The sequence below is a fragment of the Platichthys flesus genome, chromosome 18, assembly GCF_949316205.1.
Source record: "Platichthys flesus chromosome 18, fPlaFle2.1, whole genome shotgun sequence".
Lineage (NCBI taxonomy): Eukaryota > Metazoa > Chordata > Actinopteri > Pleuronectiformes > Pleuronectidae > Platichthys > Platichthys flesus.
In genome coordinates this window covers 17531073-17553972 of record NC_084962.1, presented here as the reverse complement: position 1 = coordinate 17553972, position 22900 = coordinate 17531073, and the positions used below count along the sequence as shown (strand labels likewise).

The 22900-nt window shown below is 44.4% G+C and overlaps 3 protein-coding genes across 8 annotated transcripts; 2 read left to right on the top strand and 1 right to left on the bottom strand.

The window, feature by feature from the left end:
• The first annotated feature begins 970 nt into the window (after positions 1–970).
• srsf5b (serine and arginine rich splicing factor 5b) lies at positions 971–6656 on the top strand. Its single transcript, XM_062411382.1, has 8 exons — positions 971–1087; positions 1389–1533; positions 2277–2347; positions 2640–2804; positions 3185–3257; positions 4544–4617; positions 4714–4821; positions 5257–6656. The coding sequence occupies exons 2-8, from the start codon at positions 1408–1410 to the stop codon at positions 5603–5605; spliced, it is 966 nt and encodes a 321-aa protein (XP_062267366.1). The 5' UTR covers positions 971–1087; positions 1389–1407; the 3' UTR covers positions 5606–6656.
• slc10a1 (solute carrier family 10 member 1) lies at positions 5831–16096 on the bottom strand. 3 transcript variants are annotated; one of them, XM_062411381.1, is made up of 8 exons: positions 15897–16096; positions 10439–10626; positions 10274–10360; positions 9605–9717; positions 9019–9223; positions 8561–8733; positions 7611–7810; positions 5831–6874 (listed from the first exon to the last, which is right to left on the bottom strand). In XM_062411381.1, exons 2-8 carry the CDS (start codon positions 10601–10603, stop codon positions 6813–6815), a joined length of 1005 nt encoding a protein of 334 aa, XP_062267365.1. In that variant the 5' UTR covers positions 10604–10626; positions 15897–16096; the 3' UTR covers positions 5831–6812. The 3 variants fall into 3 exon arrangements, with proteins under 3 accessions (XP_062267365.1, XP_062267362.1, XP_062267364.1); XM_062411378.1 differs by lacking the exon at positions 15897–16096 and adding an exon at positions 10770–10925; XM_062411380.1 differs by lacking the exon at positions 15897–16096 and adding an exon at positions 10821–10920.
• max (myc associated factor X) lies at positions 13264–22651 on the top strand. 4 transcript variants are annotated; one of them, XM_062411389.1, is made up of 5 exons: positions 13265–13445; positions 13745–13771; positions 19284–19409; positions 20504–20642; positions 20857–22651. In XM_062411389.1, the coding sequence occupies exons 1-5, from the start codon at positions 13410–13412 to the stop codon at positions 21042–21044; spliced, it is 516 nt and encodes a 171-aa protein (XP_062267373.1). In that variant the 5' UTR covers positions 13265–13409; the 3' UTR covers positions 21045–22651. The 4 variants fall into 4 exon arrangements, with proteins under 4 accessions (XP_062267375.1, XP_062267373.1, XP_062267376.1 ...); XM_062411390.1 differs by having other exon boundaries at positions 13269–13445; positions 20519–20642; XM_062411391.1 differs by lacking the exon at positions 13745–13771 and having other exon boundaries at positions 13264–13445.
• The last annotated feature ends 249 nt before the right edge of the window (positions 22652–22900 follow it).

The window sequence follows — 22900 nt, the reverse complement described above, 5'->3', positions numbered from 1 at the left end:
ACTAATGGGATCCGTTTTCCTTTGGATTAGATCCTGGAAGATCTGAACCAAGGAAATCCTGCTTCTGTTCAATATTTCCCAGCACTGTGTCACCAAGATCACAGTTTTAAAGCAGTGTGTGCCTGACATTTATGGTAATAATACAATAGAACCATTACAGTAAATCCACTTTACCTGTTATGGGATCACTTTAAAATCCTGCAGTAACTTACTTCCATCGGTTCAAGATCAAGTGGATCATTTACCAGTCTAAACAGGAAGTATGTGTTTACTTTTGGACAAAGGTCATCTTTAGTGATTTTCATGTTTAACTGGTTCAAAACTACTCTTTGAATTAAACTCATGGTGATTAGTCACCAGAATGAATTAATGAGGGAGTAAAGTTTCAGAATATTACAACAACAGACTTTAAAAAACACTTTAAATCATTATTTTAACATTTTCAAAAGATTTTTTCCTGGTTTTATTATTTGTGCTAATGAACTTTACAAATCAGAAGCTTCTCTACAAAACTATATTTATAAGAAGTAGTAGTATTATTGTAGTAGTGGTAGTATTGTAGAAGTAGAATGTGTTTAAATAGCATTCTTTTTTACTGTTATATTATTTATGCCTCTATGTAGCTTCTATACAAATTGCAAATTATTAGTATTATAAGAAGTACTAGATACAAGATACATTCATTGATCCCAAACACATGCACAGTCATAGTACATGCAGATGAGGAACATTTATCCTCTGCCTTCGACCCATCTGGTTAACATAGCAGGACACACAGAGCAGTGGTACTAGAAGTAGTATTCTATTAGTAGTATTAGTAGTATTGCAGTAGTAGTATTAGTTGTAGTAGAGGTATATTTGGTATCTTTGTGTTTGAGGGACACCTCGTGGTCAGAATGGGAAACTGCAGAATGTATTCGTCTCACTGACGTCACAGCCTCTCGGGTATTTCCTTCTTATGCAGTGACGACGTTCGTCACGTGACCCGTTCTCCCGCCCCCCTACTGCCTGCTCGCCTCCATTTTGTTTGATTGTGGACTCCACAGTGACTCTGGGCAGCTGCTAAACACTGAAACATCCCGTAAAGGTACGTGCACCCTACTCTAAACGCTTCATACTGTTCTTGTACAGTTATTGTTTGGTTAAAACTCGGCATTAGTCGTCGTGTTTACGCGTTGTTAATTTGAATTAGCCGCAGGACGCGCTCGTCAGGCCTTTCTTAGCCACAGCTACTAGCTAGCTTGTTAGCTCAACGTCACAGGCCTGCTAACGTGAATTCACTTTGCCCTCCCACACTCATGTGTTTATTTACCACCATCAACCCCGCGGTGTCGTACTGGTTTTAAAACTTCCCATTAGAGATAACTGGTGTGTGTCCCGGTGTGTAGAAACATTTCCAGCAGCAACATGAGCGGATGTCGTATCTTCATCGGCCGCCTTGCCCCCACGGCCAGGGAGAAGGACGTGGAGAGGTTCTTCAAGGGATACGGCCGCATCCGAGACATCGACCTGAAGAGGGGCTTCGGCTTCGTGGTGAGTCCCGCGGATCGCCCCACGGTTTACATCTAGAAACATATCAGCCTGCATTTAGGAGCTTTTTATCGCCACTTGATCCAAGTAGATCTCGTGGTATTGTGTGTTTTTCCAGGCAGCCTTTTGTTCCACAGCATCACTGGGCTCCACTGGCCTGGATTGTGTCCAGGGACCGGTTATAAATGTAGTTTTTACCATCGTTACACAATTTTTGTAAAAGCCTCTGGGCCTCAAACGGCGACACGCACCCAGGATTAACCTAAAAAATACAATATATATTGTTACGTCACATGAAAGGAGGTGTTGGACATTATTTATCTACATCAGGTTCAAGTCTTTGTTCATAAAGAAGAAGAAAAACAAATATTTAACCAGGAGCAGCTAATTCAGTCAAATAAATAATAATAATATGCACCAAGATAATTCATGTTGAGTTGTAGCAATAAGTTGAAGGGATAGTTCACCGGGAAAAGAAAGTTCTGGGGGTTCAGGGGTTGCAGCTGCAGTCCAATACAACTGGAGTCAATTGTGTGTAATTCAGAAAATTACACAGCATGCCTCCATACGGTTCCTGTGGTTTCATCCAAGTGTCTGTATTCTCCTGCGGCTTCAACACAGAGGAAATATACAAAGTCAAACCTGAGGATTGGCAGTGAAACACCCCGAGGACCATTGTGAGATCAGGACACAGACGTTTTGTGGAGTATTTTGAAGGCTCAAGGTTTTTTGTGTGTTTGCTGCAGGAGTTTGACGATCCCAGAGATGCTGAAGATGCCGTGTATGAGCTTGATGGCAAAGAGCTGTGCAGTGAAAGGTAGGAGTTTCTATTTATTTAAGAGGACATGTCGTCTCCTGTCGAGCTCACACACGTGCATACACACAACTCAAAATGGAGCCACACACCAAACAATAAATACAGTGGGGGTTGGGGGGGGGCAATAAACACAAACAACCTTTAGGTTTAGTCATGTGTCAGGTCACCAATTTATTCTATTTGTTAAATATAATGTAAATCCATGTTAATCAATACATTTCATTTACCTTTCCTGCTTAACTTTCTGTCCTGTTCAATATTAACTTTTTTCTTCTTCCTGTTGTAATTTCAGGGTGACCATTGAGCACGCCCGTGTTCGCCTGCGTGGCGGCCGTGGCAGAGGCGGCAGCAGCAGCGGCGGTGGTAGAGATGGTGGAGGTAGAGATGGTGGTGGTGGTGGGGGCGGTGGACGCTTCTCCGCTGATCGCTATGGTCGCGGTTCCCAGAACAGTCGGAGGTGAGGCTGCTGCTCTTACTTTGCTGACTTTGCAGTTACACAAGTGGTGTTGGACCAGATGTCAAAAAGAAGCTGTGTACGGGAGAAAAGTCAATAGACAGATTATTACAGTCCATGTTTTACAACAGCTGCTGTCGGTCTTTGTTTCCTTTTTTTAATGATGTGTACTAGTTTAATTACACTTTAATAAATGACCTACAAGGTGGACATGTTAAACATCTTACTTAAAATGCAGAACAGGTGCTGAACATTTCAATGATCCTTGATCTTAATTTGCATTAATATTGAAAATCGTCTAGAGAGCTTTTAGGTTCAGGGCAATGTTTCTCTCTGACACACATTTGTTTATGTATAAATTATCTGTTTTTTCTCTGCTTCAGTCGAAACCCTCCTCCGATGAGGACGGAAAACCGCCTGATTGTGGAGAATTTGTCCTCTCGCGTCAGCTGGCAGGTGCGTTTCATCACATGATCTTTTGAACACACAAAGCCTCTTAAAGCAACAACACCACAAATGTTGTCACTTCCCACAGTTTGTCTCCATCAAAATACACATACTATTGTAAAAGTGATGCTAAAGACAACGTAGACTATATCTGAAATGAAATCAAGTTATCTTGCTAGTATTTTGTATTAGTAATCTTTGAGCCCAAATTGTTATTTTTAAAATTTTAACCTGCATTAAATGCAGCTAAGTAATATTTCAAAAAAGCATAACAACATCAAAAGACTTGAATCTGTTCTTGTTTTCAAATTTTAACCAATTCTTCACCCCTTTATTTGCCAGCCTGACTGTTGTGTCATGTGGAACAACTCGTTATGGTGGAGTTAACCCCTTCTGGGTCCTTCTGTCTGGGTTGAGCCTGTGGTGTCAGCCAGTCTGTCCAAACGCCTAGTTGATGCCTGCTGGTCTTGTGAGCGCTCGCTCTACACTAGAGGCGCTGCCGGCCCCTTCACTCACTCGCAACGCCTGGTTGTGGTTGAGAGCGAGAGAGAGGAAACAGAGAGTTGGCAGAGAGAAAGGAGAGGAAAGAGCGAGAGTCGATGGTGGCGTATTGATCGATGGTTCGTTAATTTGAGGGGCTTCGATCGATCGATTCCCCCCTCCCTTCCCCCTGTGGTGTTCCCGCACATCGCGAGAGAGAGAGTGAGAATTCCTCCCAGGTGCCCGTGGATATAATCTGCTGTTATCCCGATGTTATGGTGGGCTCGGAGAGCCCGCGGCCCACTCCAAAGGGTTTCGCTCTCAGGTAGTAGTTTCCTCTCTTCCACCCTGTTCACTCTCTTTACTGAGGCGGGGTGCCGAGATAGGGGCGGTCCCGGTGCGGAGCCCTGTACCTGAAAAGGGGGCTCTTTGTGCCAAATGCTGCCCAAGTGGCACCACTGCAGTTCAGTCTATGCAGATGGTGTTCTAATCTCTGTAGTTGAGCAGTGGGTCCAATAATCTCAGAGCTGTTGCTAAAACTCTTCTCAATAGTTATTAAATGTATCTAAATTGGCACCCAGACCTTTTACAGATTGTTTTTTTTATTTTTCATAAGATTTGTATGTTTAGAATTAGCTGATGGAACTCTGACTTTGAGGTTCTTGGACTCACCCTCTTTATCTGCAGTAGCCTGTGTAGCTCTGTCAAGAGATTCTTACCATCTCTCTTTTTGGGTAAATCAGACCTGTATATTGTCTCAGCCTGTGCTGGTGTCCCGAGCCCCTCCGTCCACTGACTGGTCTTTATGTGTGTAGGACCTGAAAGATTTCATGAGACAAGCTGGAGAAGTGACATTCGCAGACGCACATCGGCCCAAACTCAACGAAGGGTAAGACTTCATCCTCTGTCAGTTCAATATCCAGCTCCTGAAAGGAAGTGTAACTAAGATTCCAAATAATAATACTGCGTCCTCTTGTTTTCGCAGGGTTGTTGAGTTTGCCTCTTACAGCGATCTGAAAAATGCCCTTGACAAACTGTCTGGAAAGGAAATCAATGGCAGGAAAATCAAGCTCATAGAGGCAGCCAAGAAGAGGTGAGTCGTCTGCTGCAGCCTCCATTCACTGAAAACAATCTATGTACTCCTTTATACCCATAATTGGACCATGGTGGTTTCCACTGGAGTGAACAGTTATTATTAAATAAGTGTTAAGTTGTACAGATTTAAAAGTTTCAGTTTTTTTCAGACACATCTGATCAATACAGACACCAAATGTGATCATCTGAATTACTTGTCCAGTCATGTTGTCAACTTTGACGAACTATTTTATTTTATCCACATTATAGAAATTTACTTTTATAAGAGAGATGAGTTTATTTTGGGAGGAAAATGTTATTCCACCTCAAGAGTAGGAGGTTGACTGACTTTTCTGAGGCAAATTAGCAAGAAATGCTATATATATATAAATAATATAAATCAAGGTGTGTATTCGTGTCTTATACGAGCGTTTCCCTCTTTTCTCTTCCTCAGGTCCAGAAGTCGTTCCCGGTCTGACAGCACCTCTCGCTCCCGGTCTCGTTCCCGCGGTCGCTCTCCCTCCCGTTCCCCCCGACGCTCCCGCAGCCCCGCCAAGGCCCACAACCGCTCCCGATCCCGCTCCCCCCGCAGTCGCAGCCGCAGTGGCTCTCCTGGCGCCAGCCCTAAATCCCCCACGCCCAAATCCAAGGAGGTCCCCAAGCGCCTCTCCAAGACGAGCAAGTCTGCCTCGCCACCCTCCCCTCGGCCCGCCCAGAGAGCCTCAATGTCCCGTTCACGCTCTCGTTCCCGCTCCCGCTCTCGCTCTAGATCTCGTTCCCGCTCTATCAGCAGCCAGCGCTAAGGGCCAGGTTTACGTTTAGTGGGAATCAACTGTAGGAACAAGTTGTTTCGGTCGTAGATTCAGCTCGGAGGAGTTGCCACATGCGTAACGTTTTTTTTTTTTGTTCTCGACTGGATTTCAAGTTTTTCACATTAAACACACAAGTTGTCAGTTAAAATCAGTCCATTGTCATTATTGGGCATTTAAGTTCAAGTCAGCAGATTCACATTTCGCCTGAAGTATTGACTCATATGCATGTTTACACCCAGTCAGTCCAGCCCCCCCCCCCCCCCCCCCACAGCGTCTACGTTCATTCTACACGAATCTGTGTGTTTCAGCAGCTGCGGGACGCTTCTGATAGATTGTGCAACCACTTTCTTTACTTCCTGTGATACTTTTGCTCGTAGTTTGGATACTTTTTTTAACCTTAACATATTTTTCTCCGTGTCGCTCATTTTCGAAGCCTTTTCGTGTCTTTTCCCATTTTTCTCGCGTACTGTACCCACCGCTGCTGTGATGTGTAGAACCTTGGAGGCTTGCATGTGCTCTTGTTTGCTCAAAATTCAGAATCTCATGAAATGAATACTTAAATCGTCCTTCATCATCATAACCAACTTTTGCAGCTTCTGTATCAAGAACATTTGTACAATTGAGCACATTTCCCCACCGGTTAAAGAGCTGTACAGTAATTAACATCAGTTCAAGGATCTTGCGGTGACTGTGAGGCTTTTATTTTGTAGGGGGATGTTCATCTCTCTGATCTCAACACTTAAAAATAGAGTTGATGCATAAAGCAGTTTATTATAGCATTTTACTGAATGTTATTTCATCTTGTTTTGTTTAGGGTTTTGTGTACAGCATTGGAGACTTTTGTTTTTACATAATTGTATAAATGTAATTCCAAGAAACCTTGTTGGTAATGTGACGGGTTAAAGTTACTGTGGTTCAAATGAACATTGTGGAAAATACAACATTTTTTACCGTTGGATTGTATTTTCAGTGAAATCAATTATGATGGACGTTTGTACGCTGTAGGAAGACAGTGGACTCAATAAAAAACATTTTAAACTAATCGGGAGTTTTCTCTTCATCAAAGCAAATAGATTCACAGGTTGTCAAACAGCAGATCAGACAAAATGGCCGAAGTAAAGTGTTTTATTGAGTCTTCATCTGGCTTTTTTTCTCAGCTGGTGTTCACAGATATCAGGAGGCATTTGAATTGAGTCTGTCACAGTAGCACATTTGCGATGTCGTCAGTGGGTGCTGGCTCGTACGCCTTGTCTGATGGGACTATGAAGAAAGTTGAAGGAGCCGAGTTAGTAGACAAGTAAAGAATCAGTGGCTGAATAAACAGTTTGATAAATCTATCCTAGTCCCACTCACTCATCCCATGATGCAACAAACCAAACTGCTATATTACAAGTTTTCTGGCTGAATATTTGGATTAGACGCTGGTTCTTATAATAACTTCTTATTCTTTTGTACTGATCTATAGTTGAGCAGTACTCGTGGACATGTCGGACCAGATGAGGCTAATCATAAGGTTCCATGGTGTTGCTCAAGTGTCTACAGATGTGCACATGAAACAAACGGATCAACCATTTGTTAAATAAAGAATATAGATTAAGATCCATTTATTAGTCCCAAACACATGCACAGTCATGCACAACACACTCATGCAGGTAGGGAAATTTAATCTCTGCTTTTGACCCATCTGTGTGGAGGACACACAGAGCAGTGAGCGACCATGTACGGCGCTCGGGGAGCAGATGTAGGGGGAGTAAGGTGCCTTGCTCAGGGGCACTAGACAGGGTAGGGAGACTCTTGGATTTTTGGACAGATCAATCCAGGTTCGTCTTTTTGTTGTCTCTCCGTGGAGTCGAACCAGAGACCAAGTTTCTGCCACTAACCAGACTAAAGAATAGAGAACTGAATAGACAATGTGTTTAATCAACTTTTTCCTTCCGCGTCTTGTCGTTATTAATTAAGCTTTTTTTTTTTTTTAAACCTGAGCATCAGTGCCTACCTTTCTTTTTTTGCATGAACCGGCGGTGACACCTGAACAGCCCGGCGATCACAGCGCCCTCCGTGAGCTGGAAGAAGGATAAGACCAAGGGGAACATGAAGAGGGGGCCCATCACCGCGGGGGGGAAGGCGACCACCAGGATGGCGCCACACAGCTGGGTGTTCTGACAGCCTGTCTCTATAGCCACGGTCCTCCGCTCCCTGAGGCAGATTAATTCATAAATCATGGATCTACATGGATCAAAGACTCGCTCACATGATAACCATGACCTGAGGATCTGAACATCAGAGCCTGATGTAGGTGTCATGGCTCTGCCCTCTGACCAGGCCTCCTAAACTGTAATTATGGATTTAATAGATAAATTATACATAGTCCTGACACAGGTTAAACCATGTTTCTCAGTTTCTTATAAGTTCTAGTTATAAACATTAGTATGACATAAATAAAGGTTAATAGTTGCTAGAAGAATAAATATCAGTTTTAATGTATCTGTGATATTTATAACGATCAAAGACACATTTCCACTTCCTCCCGTTGTGCATTAGATTAAGATAAATATTTACGATACGAGTGTCATCATCTTCAGTAGTGACAACAAAAGCTCGACCAATCACGGTGAGTTTCAGTTGTCAGTTATGACGTCCTCGATAGCTTAAAGCATTTCACAGTTTTTAAAGCATCAAATAACATTAAACCAAATTACACTTCATCAGCTTGTTAAGAACTTCCCAAAATGACAGAAACAATGGGAGGGGTGGGGTTTACACTGCAGTCAGCCACAAGGGGGCGATCGAGATGACTTGGCTTCACTTTTAGGGGACATGTCACACACAGACACTCATTAATGGCTAACCAACAGTGCCATTAGCCACGGTTCCTCATCAGAACGTGGTGCCAGGATACCCCCCCCCCCCCCCCCGTCCCGTCCCGTCCCGTCCCGCCCGACTCACGGTTCGCTGAGCTTGCACAGCGACGAGATGAGATATCCGAAGGTGTAGCCAATGAGAGGCATCAGAGCGGCGGAGACCAACAGAGGAGGAGACATTAATTTCCAGAAGGACAACTCCATGGCAATGATGACAAGGATCGCCAACAAACAGGCCAGCGCTAAACTGAAGCCAACCTGAGAAGGACAGGACAAGAAGCCGATCAGACAGCACAGTTGTTTTGTTTCCATGTTATTACTTAAAGATAAGTGAGGTTCAGTGACTTCTTATTGTCAATACATCCCATGAATACACAAAAAACATCTATTTCTTGTTTTAGCTATTGCACCGTAGACTTTATAAAAAGATGGGAGACGCATCTTCTTCAATATTCTGTGTACGAACGCCGCCATCTTGTGCCGGTGATGTCAGGGGTGTTGTGTCGTCCATCTTTTAAATGCAGTCTGTGTTTTCCCACTCACCTTCTTGACGATTTTGGCGTACCGCGGCCTGTAGAAGTTGAGGAGGATGCCCACCCCGCTGGCTATGATGAGCAAGGAGAGTGATATGACGAGGCCGGTGTAGGGCATAGCTTCCTGCAGTTGAGGGAAACCCTGACAGTAGATCAACAGCAGCAGGGGCATCATCCCCAGAGCCAGGAGCATGGAGCAGGCAGTCATCACGATGCTGAGGCAGAGACGGAGACCGGAGGATTCACTGGTGAGAAACTTGTTTCGGACTTTGATTGTCGTGGCAGGAGAACACAACATTTAACCATCCATCCATTATCTATGCTGCTTTGGCGTTGAGGGTCATGGGGGGGGAACCAACGGGAACCCGCACAATTCAAAATGTCAGGGCTCGACCATGTTATGTGGACTTTGGTCCGGCACAACTTTGTGTATGTCAACAAATATCGTCCAAATAATCCAGAAATGTGGAGGAAATATTTGTGGTTCACAGATTCCTCCTTACTCTGAGGTCTTACTCTGAACACTTTGCTAATTCGTTGGTCGTGCTGCACCATTTTACCCCCTAATGGATGAATGAATGAATGCGTGGGTGAACCTGAGGTTGATGTCGCCCATCAGAGCCAGAGTGAAGACGTTGGAGAGGTTTCCTCCAGGAGAGCAGCCGCTGATCAGAATCACCAAGGCCCTAATGTCCGTCAGCTGGAACGCCTGCAGCGAGAGTCACATCACAGAGGATCTACTTATGATATAATAGTGATGTCAGTCAAACATATATGGCAGATAAATGAGGAATCCAACATAAATAACACAAAATATCACCATTGACAAGTCTTCTCCCAAAAACATGATCTAACGAGTGTAAGATTTTGCCATTTGTTGTAAATGTTTCATCAATTAAAGATTTTCAACGAGTCCTGATTCCTCACACTGTTTCTTAAATCTGCATCAGATTTTTACAGTTATTAAATTAAACTCTCAAAACCAAGAGCCAGCATTTATAATGGTGGGGGGGGGGGGGGGGGGCACTTGACAGGGCATTTACATTACCACTAATCGACCTATGACGAGAGGAAAGAGAAACTGCAAAAGCATCATGTGTCTCATTTAACATACAGAAGTTGCGGAGGAGGATAGTGGCCCTGAGGCAAGTTGAGAGTCCAGTGAAAGACCAGTTCATATGTTATACAAGTGATCACATGCTCCTCGAGTGGTCAGAATATGAAGTGAATCCATTCTAGTGACGGAGCTAATCAGCGATACCAACCTTAGCGAGGCAAAAGGCGGTGAAAGGCATGACTCCATACTGAGAGAGCAGTGCTATCACCAAACCCTTCGGCTTCAGGAAGTGCATCTGGAAAGAAGGAGGAAGATGTTTCAGTGTTAGATGATCTCAGAACTGTGATCGGGTAGGAACAGCCTCTGAAGTCACCTTGATCTTGGACAGCTCCATGGTGCATCCCACTGAAACCATGACAATGCCTAACATAGCTGTGCTGAGTGCTTTGAGGGCTTGGTCCACCACCGGGGACATGAAAGCTGTGGTGTTGAACGAGGGAAACGAGTCGTTTTGCCACGAAGGAGCAGCGTCGTCCATGATGCCCTCTGTGTTGGTGCCACCTTCAAAAACACAAACAAGAGGAACTGAAGTTTATCATAACTCAACTCAACAACCCCCCCCCCCCCCCAAACACGAGAGTAACAACGAAAAGTGTGTAAAAAATAATCTTCCACTCGGGTTTGAACATCTTTATTTGACTCACAGGAGCAAACGTAAACTCATATGAAACAGAGGAGAAGTTTCCAGACGCCACCTTTCCAGTGTGAGTCTCCTCAGCTCAGAGGCTCCACTGCTGCCTTTCTCTCCAGAGCAGTAATCAGCCAACAGGTTTCAGCTGCACCTCTCACCCCTGGTACAGCTGCACGTGCTCTCTGAGCCTTTTATGAATCAATCGCAATGAATTAATTTAAAGAAAGCCAGAAGAGTTGTTACATGTACCAGTATGGAAAATAAAATGCTTGCAACATTTCCGATTAATTTAAAGCATTTTACCTGAAGTGCAACTACGTTCAAGTCTATCATACAATACCTGTTAATACTGTACTATTCCATATATATTTCTTACTGTACATATCTATTTATTCACATTCCACTTTAAATACGCACAATACTCTGCACTCTACTGCCTTTTTTTGCACTTCTGGTTATATGCTAAACTGCATTTCGTTGTATAAGTACTTGTACTGTGCAATGACAATAAAGTTGAATTTAATCTAATTGAATCTAAAAAAAAGAGGGGATAATGCCAAATTAAATAAACACAATCCCTTCACTGATTTAAAAAAATTAAATGATAGTGTCATCATCAGCTATTTAAAGTAACAAAATCCAAGTCATATTTTGTGTTTTAAATGTTTCATGAATTCTGTGTCACCCAAACTCTGTCACAGAGAGAAGCTACGTCATTGCCCCCCTCCCCCCCCCCACTAGCCCCTCCCCTCCCCGTCATAAATCATGCAACAACAACAATGGCATGAACTAAACCAAAAAAAAATCTGTAATGGTGAGTGCGTACTGGGGGCCTCGTGTTGCCTCCAGTACGCTGCGACGGGACAAAAGGAGGGCATCTTAATGGTCGAGCAGGCCGGGCCAGTGAGGACAGGGGGGGAGGGGAAGGGAGGGAGTCCCTGCCTGGACTCTTCAACCTCTTGAAGCATAATCACAGCTTCACATGCTTGTGTTTCTTTAACCAGTTCTCACTCCTCTGGACCAGCAGCTCTTCGGTGTGGGAGCTCACTGCAGCCTTAAGGAAGTGGCAGTGAGAGAAGTGTCAGTTTGTGTGAGCCCTGAAACATTACCCATCCGGTGGGTTGATTTATGAGAGCACAGATAAAGCTCTATGCTCTCTGGCTGTCATCCAGGAAGACGGAGAGCCTTCACTGCAGCGGCTGCATTATTAAAAGCCCTTATTGTGTCGTCATCCTTTAAACAGGCTCTACAGTTACCATATTACTGGGTTGACCCCCAAGCCGCTGCAGGACATCCAGTGTGACTCTATGAAACGGAGGGATGTGGGGTGGAATGGGCAGAGGGGACTGGAAACAAGAGGCCAAGGCAAAATAGAGGGGGATGATCCAGATCCAGCTTAAAGGTAGAGAGGCAGGGATGGAAGGATGAAGGTCAGGGCAGGTCTGAGGCTTTGTTTGTGCCGGGGAGGGCAGGGTGTCGCCTGCAGCTGCTGTGGCCTCTTGACCCCGCCGGGGGAATGGATGAGGCTCCAAGCTTGTTTTTCTTTTTACACATTGACTGATCTGCAAAATAATCCACAGTGTAAGCTTCTTATCTCCGGCACAATTTTGCAGAATAAAAGAGGAAGCACCAGAGGAGATTATTTGCAATTTGTCATGTGACCAGCCCCCCATGCTACACAACACAGTTTTATCAATTTATTGAATTTGTTGGTCTGGTCTATTACAGGTACACGTTGTGGAGGTTGTTTTTAATATAATAACAACAGGTCGTATGCATCAGCCTGAAACTAACGATTATCTTTACGATTATCTTTACATCAAATGACCTGTTTTCCATATTTCAATATTCAGATGTCTAAAATAAAAAATAAAACACCAAATGAAACAAGCAGATTTTTGTCTTAAATCACCCAACAATTAATAATTTTCACAAAATTATTAAATAAAACCATTGATCAATCATTTAAAAAGAAAGAGGAAATAAAGAATCAATAAATGTTTGTGTGTGTGTCTGTGTGTGTGTGTGTGTGAGTGGGTGTTTCTATGTGTGCGTGTGAATGAGTGTTTCTGTGAGTGTGTGTCTGGGTGTGTGTGAGAGTGTGAGTGTCCTGGGTGAATTCTTGAAATCCACGTGTCTCAGCCATGGACCTATTTAGCTCCTGTGACACACAAATACGACTCAAACCACAACTCCCATGATGCCTTGCAAGGGGAAAATACGCTGTGACGCGCCGAGCGAGCTCAATCCCTCACGGGTGTTGTAGTCCTTGAAGAAACATGGATTCCCACTAAATCAACACAAACACTTATCTATGATATTCGCTCGGCTAATAAATCATCAGCCAATCACGTCTTATATACGCAAGTGTGAAAACACACCAACAATCCAAGGAAACACACGCGACACGGAGGGAAAACATCCGCCTCGGCGACTACATTTCCCAGACGCCACCTGCGGGTGTTGGCGCATGCGTGCTGCGGGGCGGAAGTCCCGTGTGCTGCGTGTAGTCACGTGGAGGCGTCGGGAGCCTCGTCCAAACAGATCGCGAGCTGTTAGCAGTCTGTCCGCCGCAGCGCCGCTCGGTGCTCCACCGCTTCATGTTGTGTTCTCAGCCCCGCGTCCCCTACACGCCCAACACTCGCCTCGAAGAATGAGCGACAACGACGACATCGAGGTCGACAGTGACGTGAGTACCGGCGACTTTCCGCCCGCTTTTTTCGCCATGTTGTTGTGCTAGCAGGCGATTTAGCCTGAGCTAGCTTGGCTCGGCTAGCGTTAGCTTTGCTCGGCTAGCCCCGCTTTTCTCCTCGCATCGGGGGGCTCTCGGTGCGCTAACACGCATCGCTAGCTTCCCCTCCGTGCGGCCGCGGAGCTTCGCTAACCCGCTAATTTGATTCACTCGCTGGTTCACCTCAGCGAGCACAGTCCGATGTTTGCTGAACAGTCCTGGCTACAATTGTACTTTTTGTTCTGTGTCTTTTGCAGGAAGACTCACCGAGGTATCACTGTGTGGTGCGTAATGCTGGGGGGACTTGTCCGCTGTCTCACAAAATGTCTCACTGTCCACTTTATCCATCACAACATCTGCCTCTCTATCTATTCTACTTTGTGTGTTTTTTTTGTGTATTGATAGCGATGGGTGATGTTTCTGCACTGTGCGTGTTGGGGGGGGGGTTCTCATTTCTGCGCCAAATCAATATCCGCGCACGGCCACTTTGCGTCATTTTTTTTTTGCGCACGGGTTATTGGGGGATTTGCGCTCGTGCAGCGGTTGTTCCCTCGGCTGCAGCCCTAATGCACTCACTGCAGGGTTTCCCCCCCACCCTGTGTGTGTGTGTGTTTGTGTGTGTGCGGCCATAGACACGACATCTATATTTAGACCAAAGCTTTATCCCGTCACCGAGGCGTCCATAGATCTCATCTTACATCAGTCGTGGGCACGTAGAAAGCGCGAGTCCGCTCAGTCGTGTCGCCCTCCTCCTCCTCTTCATCATCATCATCAAGGGGGGATTCCGCTCCCGATTTGCACATTCACACATTTAGGTCACGCCATTATGAAAGAGGGACGTTTTAATTCTGCATCCACGGTGAAGAAGAGGAGGAGGTGAAGGGCCATGGCCGCATCCCTCGGTGCGATCCGTCGCGTGAGGAAACGCTGCTGCGGGAGGTTTGTCCTGTGATTAAAGAGACGTGTTCTCTCCACAGGCCGCTGAAGGACCGGCAATCTAAACACATGACGTATAGCTGCACCGCGACTGACACACACCCATGCACGACCTGGTTAATGCACAACAACGGGACTGCACAACATCACATCACACACAGAAAGAGTTTTAAAATGTAAAGCAGTGCACGAGCAAAATGCATTAATCCACCACGGTCCAGTTCACGTGGTTTCATTAGATTCAATAATTGTTAGAGTAGTAGATATGAATTTAGTGACAGCTGCTTCCATCTCGGAACATCTTGTCCTGAATGAAACAGAACGTGGCCTTAATCTGCAGATATACAGACACAACCCAGACAATAACAATTGTTGTGTGACTGTTTTCAAAGTCTAAAATCTGAATTTTAGGCATTAGAAGTCCGTATTTGAAGCGTAGGTCTTAAATACATTTAACGGTTTTATGTGTAGAGTTAAGTGACATATAGACGGGAAGTTTCATTATGTGGCTGAAGACCCCTCACTCTCCGAACATGACCGAGAACCTGTGGTAACTCAAAAGGTGTTAAGCTTGTCCAGTTTGGGCTACTGTCAAAAAAAAACATGGAGGCCGCCATAGGGAGGAGCAGCCCCAGGTGTAAATATGAAGTGTTCAAATATAAATCGACCATTTTAAAGTAAATAAAAAAATACAATGTACGACTTAGAACACACATACACAAGTGCAAACACCGCTAGTATTATTTTATATTTAACATATGCCAATTGATCCCGTTCTCCCTTCTGTCGTCCCTTTTGTTTTATAAGGATAATTGTTTCGGCAGCTACATAGTTTGTGATGTCTCTGTGTTGTAGGTCTTTCTCAGCGATACGGATATTGCTGTGAAAAGAACATCATAGGGCTGATACATTTATCTCAGTGCGCTCAGCTTGGTTGTGGGAAAGACGATGGACACTGTCTCTGTCTGTAGTTCAAGAGATAACGTGGTGTTTCCAGGGTTATTCTCTCCTCAGCTGCTTTTCCTTATCTTCAATTTTGGGTTTGTATTAGTAATTCTGGCACATGGATATTTCTTCATTTCTTTCATGGTTGATATAGATGTTAAATTTCACTCATTATGATAATTAGAAGGTCTTAGTCTGAAATTCAACGTGCAGGTGCCTTAGTACAAAAACTGTTTGTAGTCCGCGTTGAGCAAGATTGCACCAACAATCGCAAGTAATCAGGTTCAAATAAATACACAGTTTCCCCAAAAAATGTGGATCACTTAACTGCCGTTTAATAGTAAATTACATTCTTTTCATTCAGCTTTCCACATTTAGACTCGATTTATGATTTGGAAAATGATTCTTGGACTTTTTTAATGAAAAAGCCATCAAAAATGACATGTCTGACTTGATTAGAAAACTTTAAAGACTGACATTGATGGTTGAAGATTTCTTGAGTGTCAATAATTCAAAAATAATACTAACCTTCGTAGGGATGAATGGATGAATGATTCTGCTCCTCTTTTCGTGAGGTGTCTGATGTCAGATGGTAGTGATGATGATGATCCTATTGGCAGCTGATTTTTCCTGGTTTGGGTTAATAAGTCTGGAGGTTAACTGAGTTTTTGCACGAGTTAGTATGAGAAAGAACTGCTTGCGGCAGGAGGTAGTCCCAAAATAAAGTTCTGCCCATCTGAAAGACCCACCTGACCTACCTACAGTTGATTTGGTTGCAGTTGCTTTGTTGATCAAAGCTATAAGCGTACACTGGAGGCCAGACTGTTCCTTTACTTTACTAGGTGCTGTGTCCACCTGTAAACAATAGAAACACATAGAGTCAACAGAGGCAGCGCTCATTGGTAAACAACATGTTCTGTTCGGCGTCTCAGACAAACAAGTTGTATTTAATCTCTTGAGACCAAGATCTTCCATAAGGAGTGGTTATCGGAGGGAGCAGCTCGGGTCATGCGTCCTCTTCGGCATCCGGCAACTAGTATCAGTTTTATGATGAACTGATAACGCACTGGTTTTAGTAAAATATCCCATTTGTTATTCTAAAAGCACCATAACATGTCTCGGTAGAATTAGCTTGTATTTTTGTTGTATATTTATTCGTATTGATCGCCGTAACTGGAAAATATAAGAAGATCAAAACTAGCGTTAAAAGGAATCAGAATCCATACAGTACACACTAAATATTTTGCATGCCACCACTAAGTCAGTCTATAAAGGTTGAGTTGGTATTTTGTGGTTAATGTTTCTATAAACTGTTATCTTATATAGAGAGGGAGAGAGAGATGGTTTTAGCGGAAGTGGTAACCAACCTGATCTGTGTGCGTCTTGACGTGACAAGTATCTGTTTGCATTTGTAACAACCTCAGGCCTTCTCCATAAGATGCGTCACGTTTGTTTGTGTTAGTGCAGTTGGTCGTTCTTTCAGTTGTGTTGCTCCGCCCCCACTAGAAAATACTACAGCGGATATTTGTGTAGTATAAAATTTAAGATATCTAGTATATATATTTATAATAATAAATAAAGAAGTATAATGGAGGCTTATTACTCGGTGAAGTGCAGCAAAGGACTGTGAAATTCAAAACACAAAACCATCAGGTTTGTGTTGGATTTATTTGATGAAAACAAACCTTGATGCTTATTCAAGGTTGTAATTGTTTCCCCGCCTCATTCCATTGTCATCTCACAGAGGCTGTTCATATGAAAATGGCTGCCGCACTGTGCCGTAATTACACCAGCCCTGTGTTTGTTTATGCCAGGGTCAGCGGAGCGAGCTGGGGGGGGGGGGGGGGTGTTTGCATGATACGCCGCGGCTCACGGTCCTGGTGGATTGTGGCTCTTGTGCAACAGGAGCAGCTGTTGCCACGCCAGCCAGACTGATCATAAGACGGGCCTTGTGGGAAATATGCAGTGATTATTGTAAAACAGTTTATCATCGTGGTTTCTGTTGCTCTTGCGTGACAGTTTGGGTGAAGCCTCAGGATTGGTCACAGGCTCGTCACCTCAGAGGGACGTTTCTCCTCTTGAGCTTGAGTCACACTTTAACCTTGACCCTCCCACCGAACCCTGTGACACGGGCGAGTCTCAACCCGCGTGCCGTCTCACCTGCGGCTCTGTTTGGTTTCTGTTGTGATTTGTGGATGGCGTGAGTCAGATGACACCGGGTCACATGACGTGTACTTTGACTCCCATTCAGCCACGTGCAGTCGTGACCATTTTACTGACGTATCACCAATACTTAAATCAGGCCATAATCAGATGTGATTGCAAGCTGATGGTCTGGCCTTAAAAACAGGCAGGAAACTGATCTCCTGCCTGGCTCTGGTCATGTGATCACGGCAGCCATCTTGTGCCTTTACAGTTGAATGAGTATTCAAATGAGTAGTTGAATTTCACAGCCTCTCAGACGCTGTTGCACGAGTATAAGGTAGTTGTTACATCTTGACTTGAGAGGTTGAAACTGCTGAGTTTGATTCAGCGCTGAGGCTCCTGATGAAACGTGGATTTCTCCCCGTGCAGGAGACTGAGGAAAGTAAAATAACACAGGAAACACTGAGGGAGGCCGAGGTTCAGAACAGAAAACAACACTCCTACACATCACTGAGCCGCAGTCTTCTGCTTTCAAACCCTGAAACCTAAACTGCAAATAGACAACTATACTTGTGCTGTGTCCTGGTGTCAGTCAAACGGCCTCGTCGTGTAGAAGATAGTGTTCATACTAAGCCAAACATTTGTGCAAGTGAATAAACCAATAATAAATGATAAAAGAACTGAAATTGGGTTTTAAATTATTTAAATACAAAATAAGACATGTTTCAGATATTAAGTATACAGAAAACAGCTAATCGAAATAAATCTAAATAGTGAAACATGGATACTATTTTTTTAGCATTTTACAACGTTTCTGAGATTTCACAGTTTTATTTCATCGACCTTTTCACCACGAGGCTCCTGGAGGTTATCGAGTCGTTAACTGTAGCCACCACTCGATAAGATGGATCTGTGACACTTCTGATGATAGATTAAGACTAGTTCTAGTTTTATTGTAGTTAATGCTGAGGAACGTGTGGTTAGTTTTTTTGTCTGGTTCTAAACTGAAGGGATCATATGAGAATTTCTCAGCATCTGGCGACGTCTTTGCGTTTTTTTATTTTGCCTGAACCATTAAATTAAACTTATAGAAAAATTTACATTTAGTCTTATCACGTATATACAAAATGCAGATTGTAGGTTCACACATATACTAGAATATTTGCCTGATCTTGTCAGTTTCATGAGTTTCAATGTAAAGAACATTTTATTTCTTTAAACACTTCAAACATTGATTTCTCTTTGGGTTTCCTTAAGACTTTGTAAATAAACATTTCTGCCGCTGCTGTATTACATTTTTCCAGTGCGCCTGTAAACTAAAAATACATCTAAAATACACAAATACAATGGTCTTAGAAAAATTGACAGATTATTCGTAATAATTGTAAACTGGATCCCTGATGTCATCTTCTTCAAGACATAAAAAATGTTTACCATGTATGTTTATCTTTTTTTACTACATATTATATTCAACTTATACGACTAGACTTCACTTTGACATCGTGAATAAACATTTTGGACCAAAACCCACAAGTCAAGTCACATGATGTGATCACACACACACAGACACACACACACACGTCTGTCGACTCTGGATCAGTTAAATGAAAACCACCGCAGCACAGTGGCAGTTTGGTTGGTGGAGGCAGAGCGGGACTTGGCAGCAGAGCGGCTTGTGTAGGTCTGACCGGGGACGGCTGGACACCCGCTGTCCTCTACCCACGCTGCTCTGCTGCCGGGCTCAAGGCCGTGTGACTCTTGTCATTGCAGGCAGACAAACGGGCACACCACAATGCGCTGGAGCGCAAGCGTAGGGATCACATCAAAGATAGCTTCCACAGCCTGCGGGACTCTGTGCCCGCGCTCCAGGGCGAGAAGGTTGGTAACCCTCAAACGGTAAGTGACCCACCACCTTCCTAGCACACTCGTGAATCTGCTCGTTGTCTTGTGTTTGCTTGCCGTGTTTTTGTGGCTGCGTGTGTGTGTGTGTGTGTTTGTTTGTGTGAGTTAAATAGGAAATTGACAGTTTAGAATATGTAATGATGAGATAATCTGTTCCATGATGTCATAGTAATGATTTCTAGTGAGTAATCCGAGATGCAGGTGTATTAACCCAATGTGTGTGTGTGGCAGCGGAGGGAAACAGTGGGGGGGGGGCTTGGACCGGTGGCAGGAAGTTATTATGAGGACATTTTTTTGTTGTTGCTCTCTTCCTGTTTTGACATGCAGGACATTTGGAGGCGCTTCATTTACTGGCTGCTCCGTGTTTTCTTTTACCGTAAAGACGAGTGAGTGAGGGAGGGAGGGAGGGACGGGCGGGCGAGCAAGCGGTGTGAAGGGCGGCGGCTCGCGAGTGCTCATAATGTATAGAGAGTTTGGTCACAGCTGCCCCCCCCCCCCCCCCCCCCCCTCTCTCACAACCATACTGCTGTTATTGCTCTATACAAGCATTGAACATTAGGGCTGGGTATCAATTCTCAACAGTTGTTTGATAAACACACAAACACACACATTAAAAAATCTGGCATTTAATGTAACGTCAGATTCATGAATTTACATTTTTAAACAGGCAGTTTTAAAGGAGCATGTGTTAGGACCCATTTAGTTCTTTTTCAAAAACTTTAAAATTCACTATCATCGAGACTAAAGAAGTTGCGTCAGGCAGGAATATAATGTATTTATAATATTTTATATTATATATATATATATATATACACACTAGTTTTAAGTTGCCACTAACAGGCTGCTGCAGTTTGTTTGCTGTCATGGGGTCAAACACTCAGACAGTTGTGTGTCTGGGTCGTGACCTGACTGACTCCTGGATGTCAGACTGAAGTGCTCGAGCACAGTGAGACGTTAGGAGACAGATTTCCCTCCGGCTGTTTGCGTGTGTGTGTGTGTTTGTGCGTCGCAAATTAACATGCATGCGTTCTTTAGCTTTAGACTGTATACATGCGTCACTGCTGCTATTTTGCATGTGTCAATAACAGCAGTCGTCCAAACAGGCGTCTCGAGCTCAGATCCTAGACAAAGCCACAGAGTACATCCAGTACATGAGGCGAAAAAATCACACGCACCAGCAGGACATCGACGACCTGAAGAGGCAGAATGCTCTGCTAGAGCAGCAAGGTGAGGACGCTCTGCTTCTCACTGAGTCCATCAGGGATACATGATGTTTCCACTCATTACACCTGAGGGTTTAGATTCTCAGAAGCTGATTTTAAAGCTGTTCTGAGAATCCAGTCATTTGTTTCCCAGCAAATAAATAAAAGTAGAGCTGCAGTGAGAGGTTTGGCAGACTCTTTGGTGAACCCCTCTACCTCCTCCTCCTGTGTTCCTGCAGTGCGTGCTCTGGAGAAGGTGAAGGGCTCGGCCCAGCTCCAGGCCAGCTACTCCTCGTCCGACAGCAGCCTGTACACCAACCCCAAGGGCAGCGCCGTGTCGGCCTTCGACGGAGGCTCCGACTCCAGCTCCGAGTCGGAGCCGGAGGAGCCGCCCAACAGGAAGAAGCTGCGCGTGGAGGCCAGCTAGGAAGCCCACGACCCTGCACCCACCCGGCCCAGGTGGAGGTGGAGGAGCACAAGGGGGGGGGGCGAGAGCGATCGCAGCCTTCGAAGCTCTCGAGGCTCATCGAACCCTCCCCCCCCCACCCAACCCCCCATCTCTCACGCCAACGACGACCACCGCCACCGCGCCCGGCCACTCCCCCCCCTCACTGACGTCTTCTCCACTCTCCTCCATCTCTGGGTGGGTTCGCACTGGAGACTCGTGAGCCCCTGAAACCTCCTCACACCACCTCCCTCCCTCGCTCCCTCCCTCGCTCCCTCCCTCTCTCGCTCCACCCGGTCTCTGCGAACAGGAGAGAGGAAGCCAGCCGGGTGGAAGACGACTGCTTCAATACATGTAGAGAGCTTCAGGTTTTCTCCCCCCCTCTTCCCTCTCCCTCCCCCTTTCTCTCCCTCCCCCTCCCCCCCATCTTCCCCTGGTTCTGCGTCATTGGTATTTCCCCTCTAGCGACGTCCGCAGTCCAAAACCCAAAAAAAGAGGCAGCTTGGCTACTTAAAGACTTGATGCTTTTTTGTACCCTCAATGAAGCCCCTCCTCCGACCCGGGGTTGTTTTGGGAGGGGGGGGAGCACCAGGTGTACTCCTCCAAGCACTGCTATATTATATATTTTACTTTCTTTTTTTGTTCATTTTTGTTCTTCTTGATAAAAAAAAAAAAAAAAAACTTGTTTAGAATCTACACACACACACACACACACACACACACACATACACAACACACACACCTAGATAAATGGTCCTGGAGAAGTTTACCTTTTTTTTTTTTTTTTAAATAAAACTGGAAGAAAAAAAAAACACAACCAATTTGTAGCTTAATTATTTTCCACTAAAGATTGTGAAGGTGCTTCGATGTTTAATGAAACCCACCTCAGGCCCGGCAACGTTCCGCTAACACAAAAAAAAATTCTGAAAAATAGACAACGTGACAATATTGATGTTTTGCAGGAGAATCTTCCTGAACCTGTATCGTACTTCGTCCTTTAGCTTGAGGTAGTGAATGACTTTAGGTGGCTGAATACGTTTGGCATCTCGTTTTATATATTATAATTATTATACAAAAAAAATCAACGCTTTGATTGGATGTTTTTTCGACTTGGAGAACAATAATTAAATATGTTTATGCATTTTGTAGTAATCTCACGAGTCATTGGGGTAAAAAAAAAATTGTATAGCCAATTTGTCACATGTAGTTTTTCCTTAAGGGTTTGAAATAGGTCTTGAGTGTCAGAAGGTAGCTCCCGTCCGGCGCAGTACCAGGAAGCGGAATCGGTCCCAGTCGATGTGTTGTGCTTTACACGGTAAAATCAATGTTGCTGAATCTCCCCCCCACCCCCTTCCCTCCCCCCCGAGACATAAGGAAGCATTTTGCGTGTCTAGGAAACGTGTGTGTCTGTATATTGTTTTCCATTTTATTTCCAGTTAGGAGGATATCATTAGTGTAAAAGGTCTTTTGTTTGTCCGATTCCATTCCATGGAAATTACAAGTATGTTGTACATACTGCCAACAATTGTCTTGCGAGTTGAGGCCTACCTTTACTATGAGACTATAAAATAAACTATTTTATCCTTTAACGTGCTCCTCGTGCTTTTTTGTTATTTTAACTGTCGGGCTTAAATTGTAAAGAACCGTGTCGTCTGAAGTGTGTGTGTTGAGATACGAGGAGGCGTCGGCTTTAATGACGGGTTTCACATTCCACCTCTCCGCTGCTGGGAAGCTCTTCATGACAGGATGTGGTGTCGTTCAGGCAAACACAAATTCAGGTTTTACTGGTTTCCAGTGTTACCAGCAGGTGTCCTGAATAAGAGTGAGGGCATCGGAGT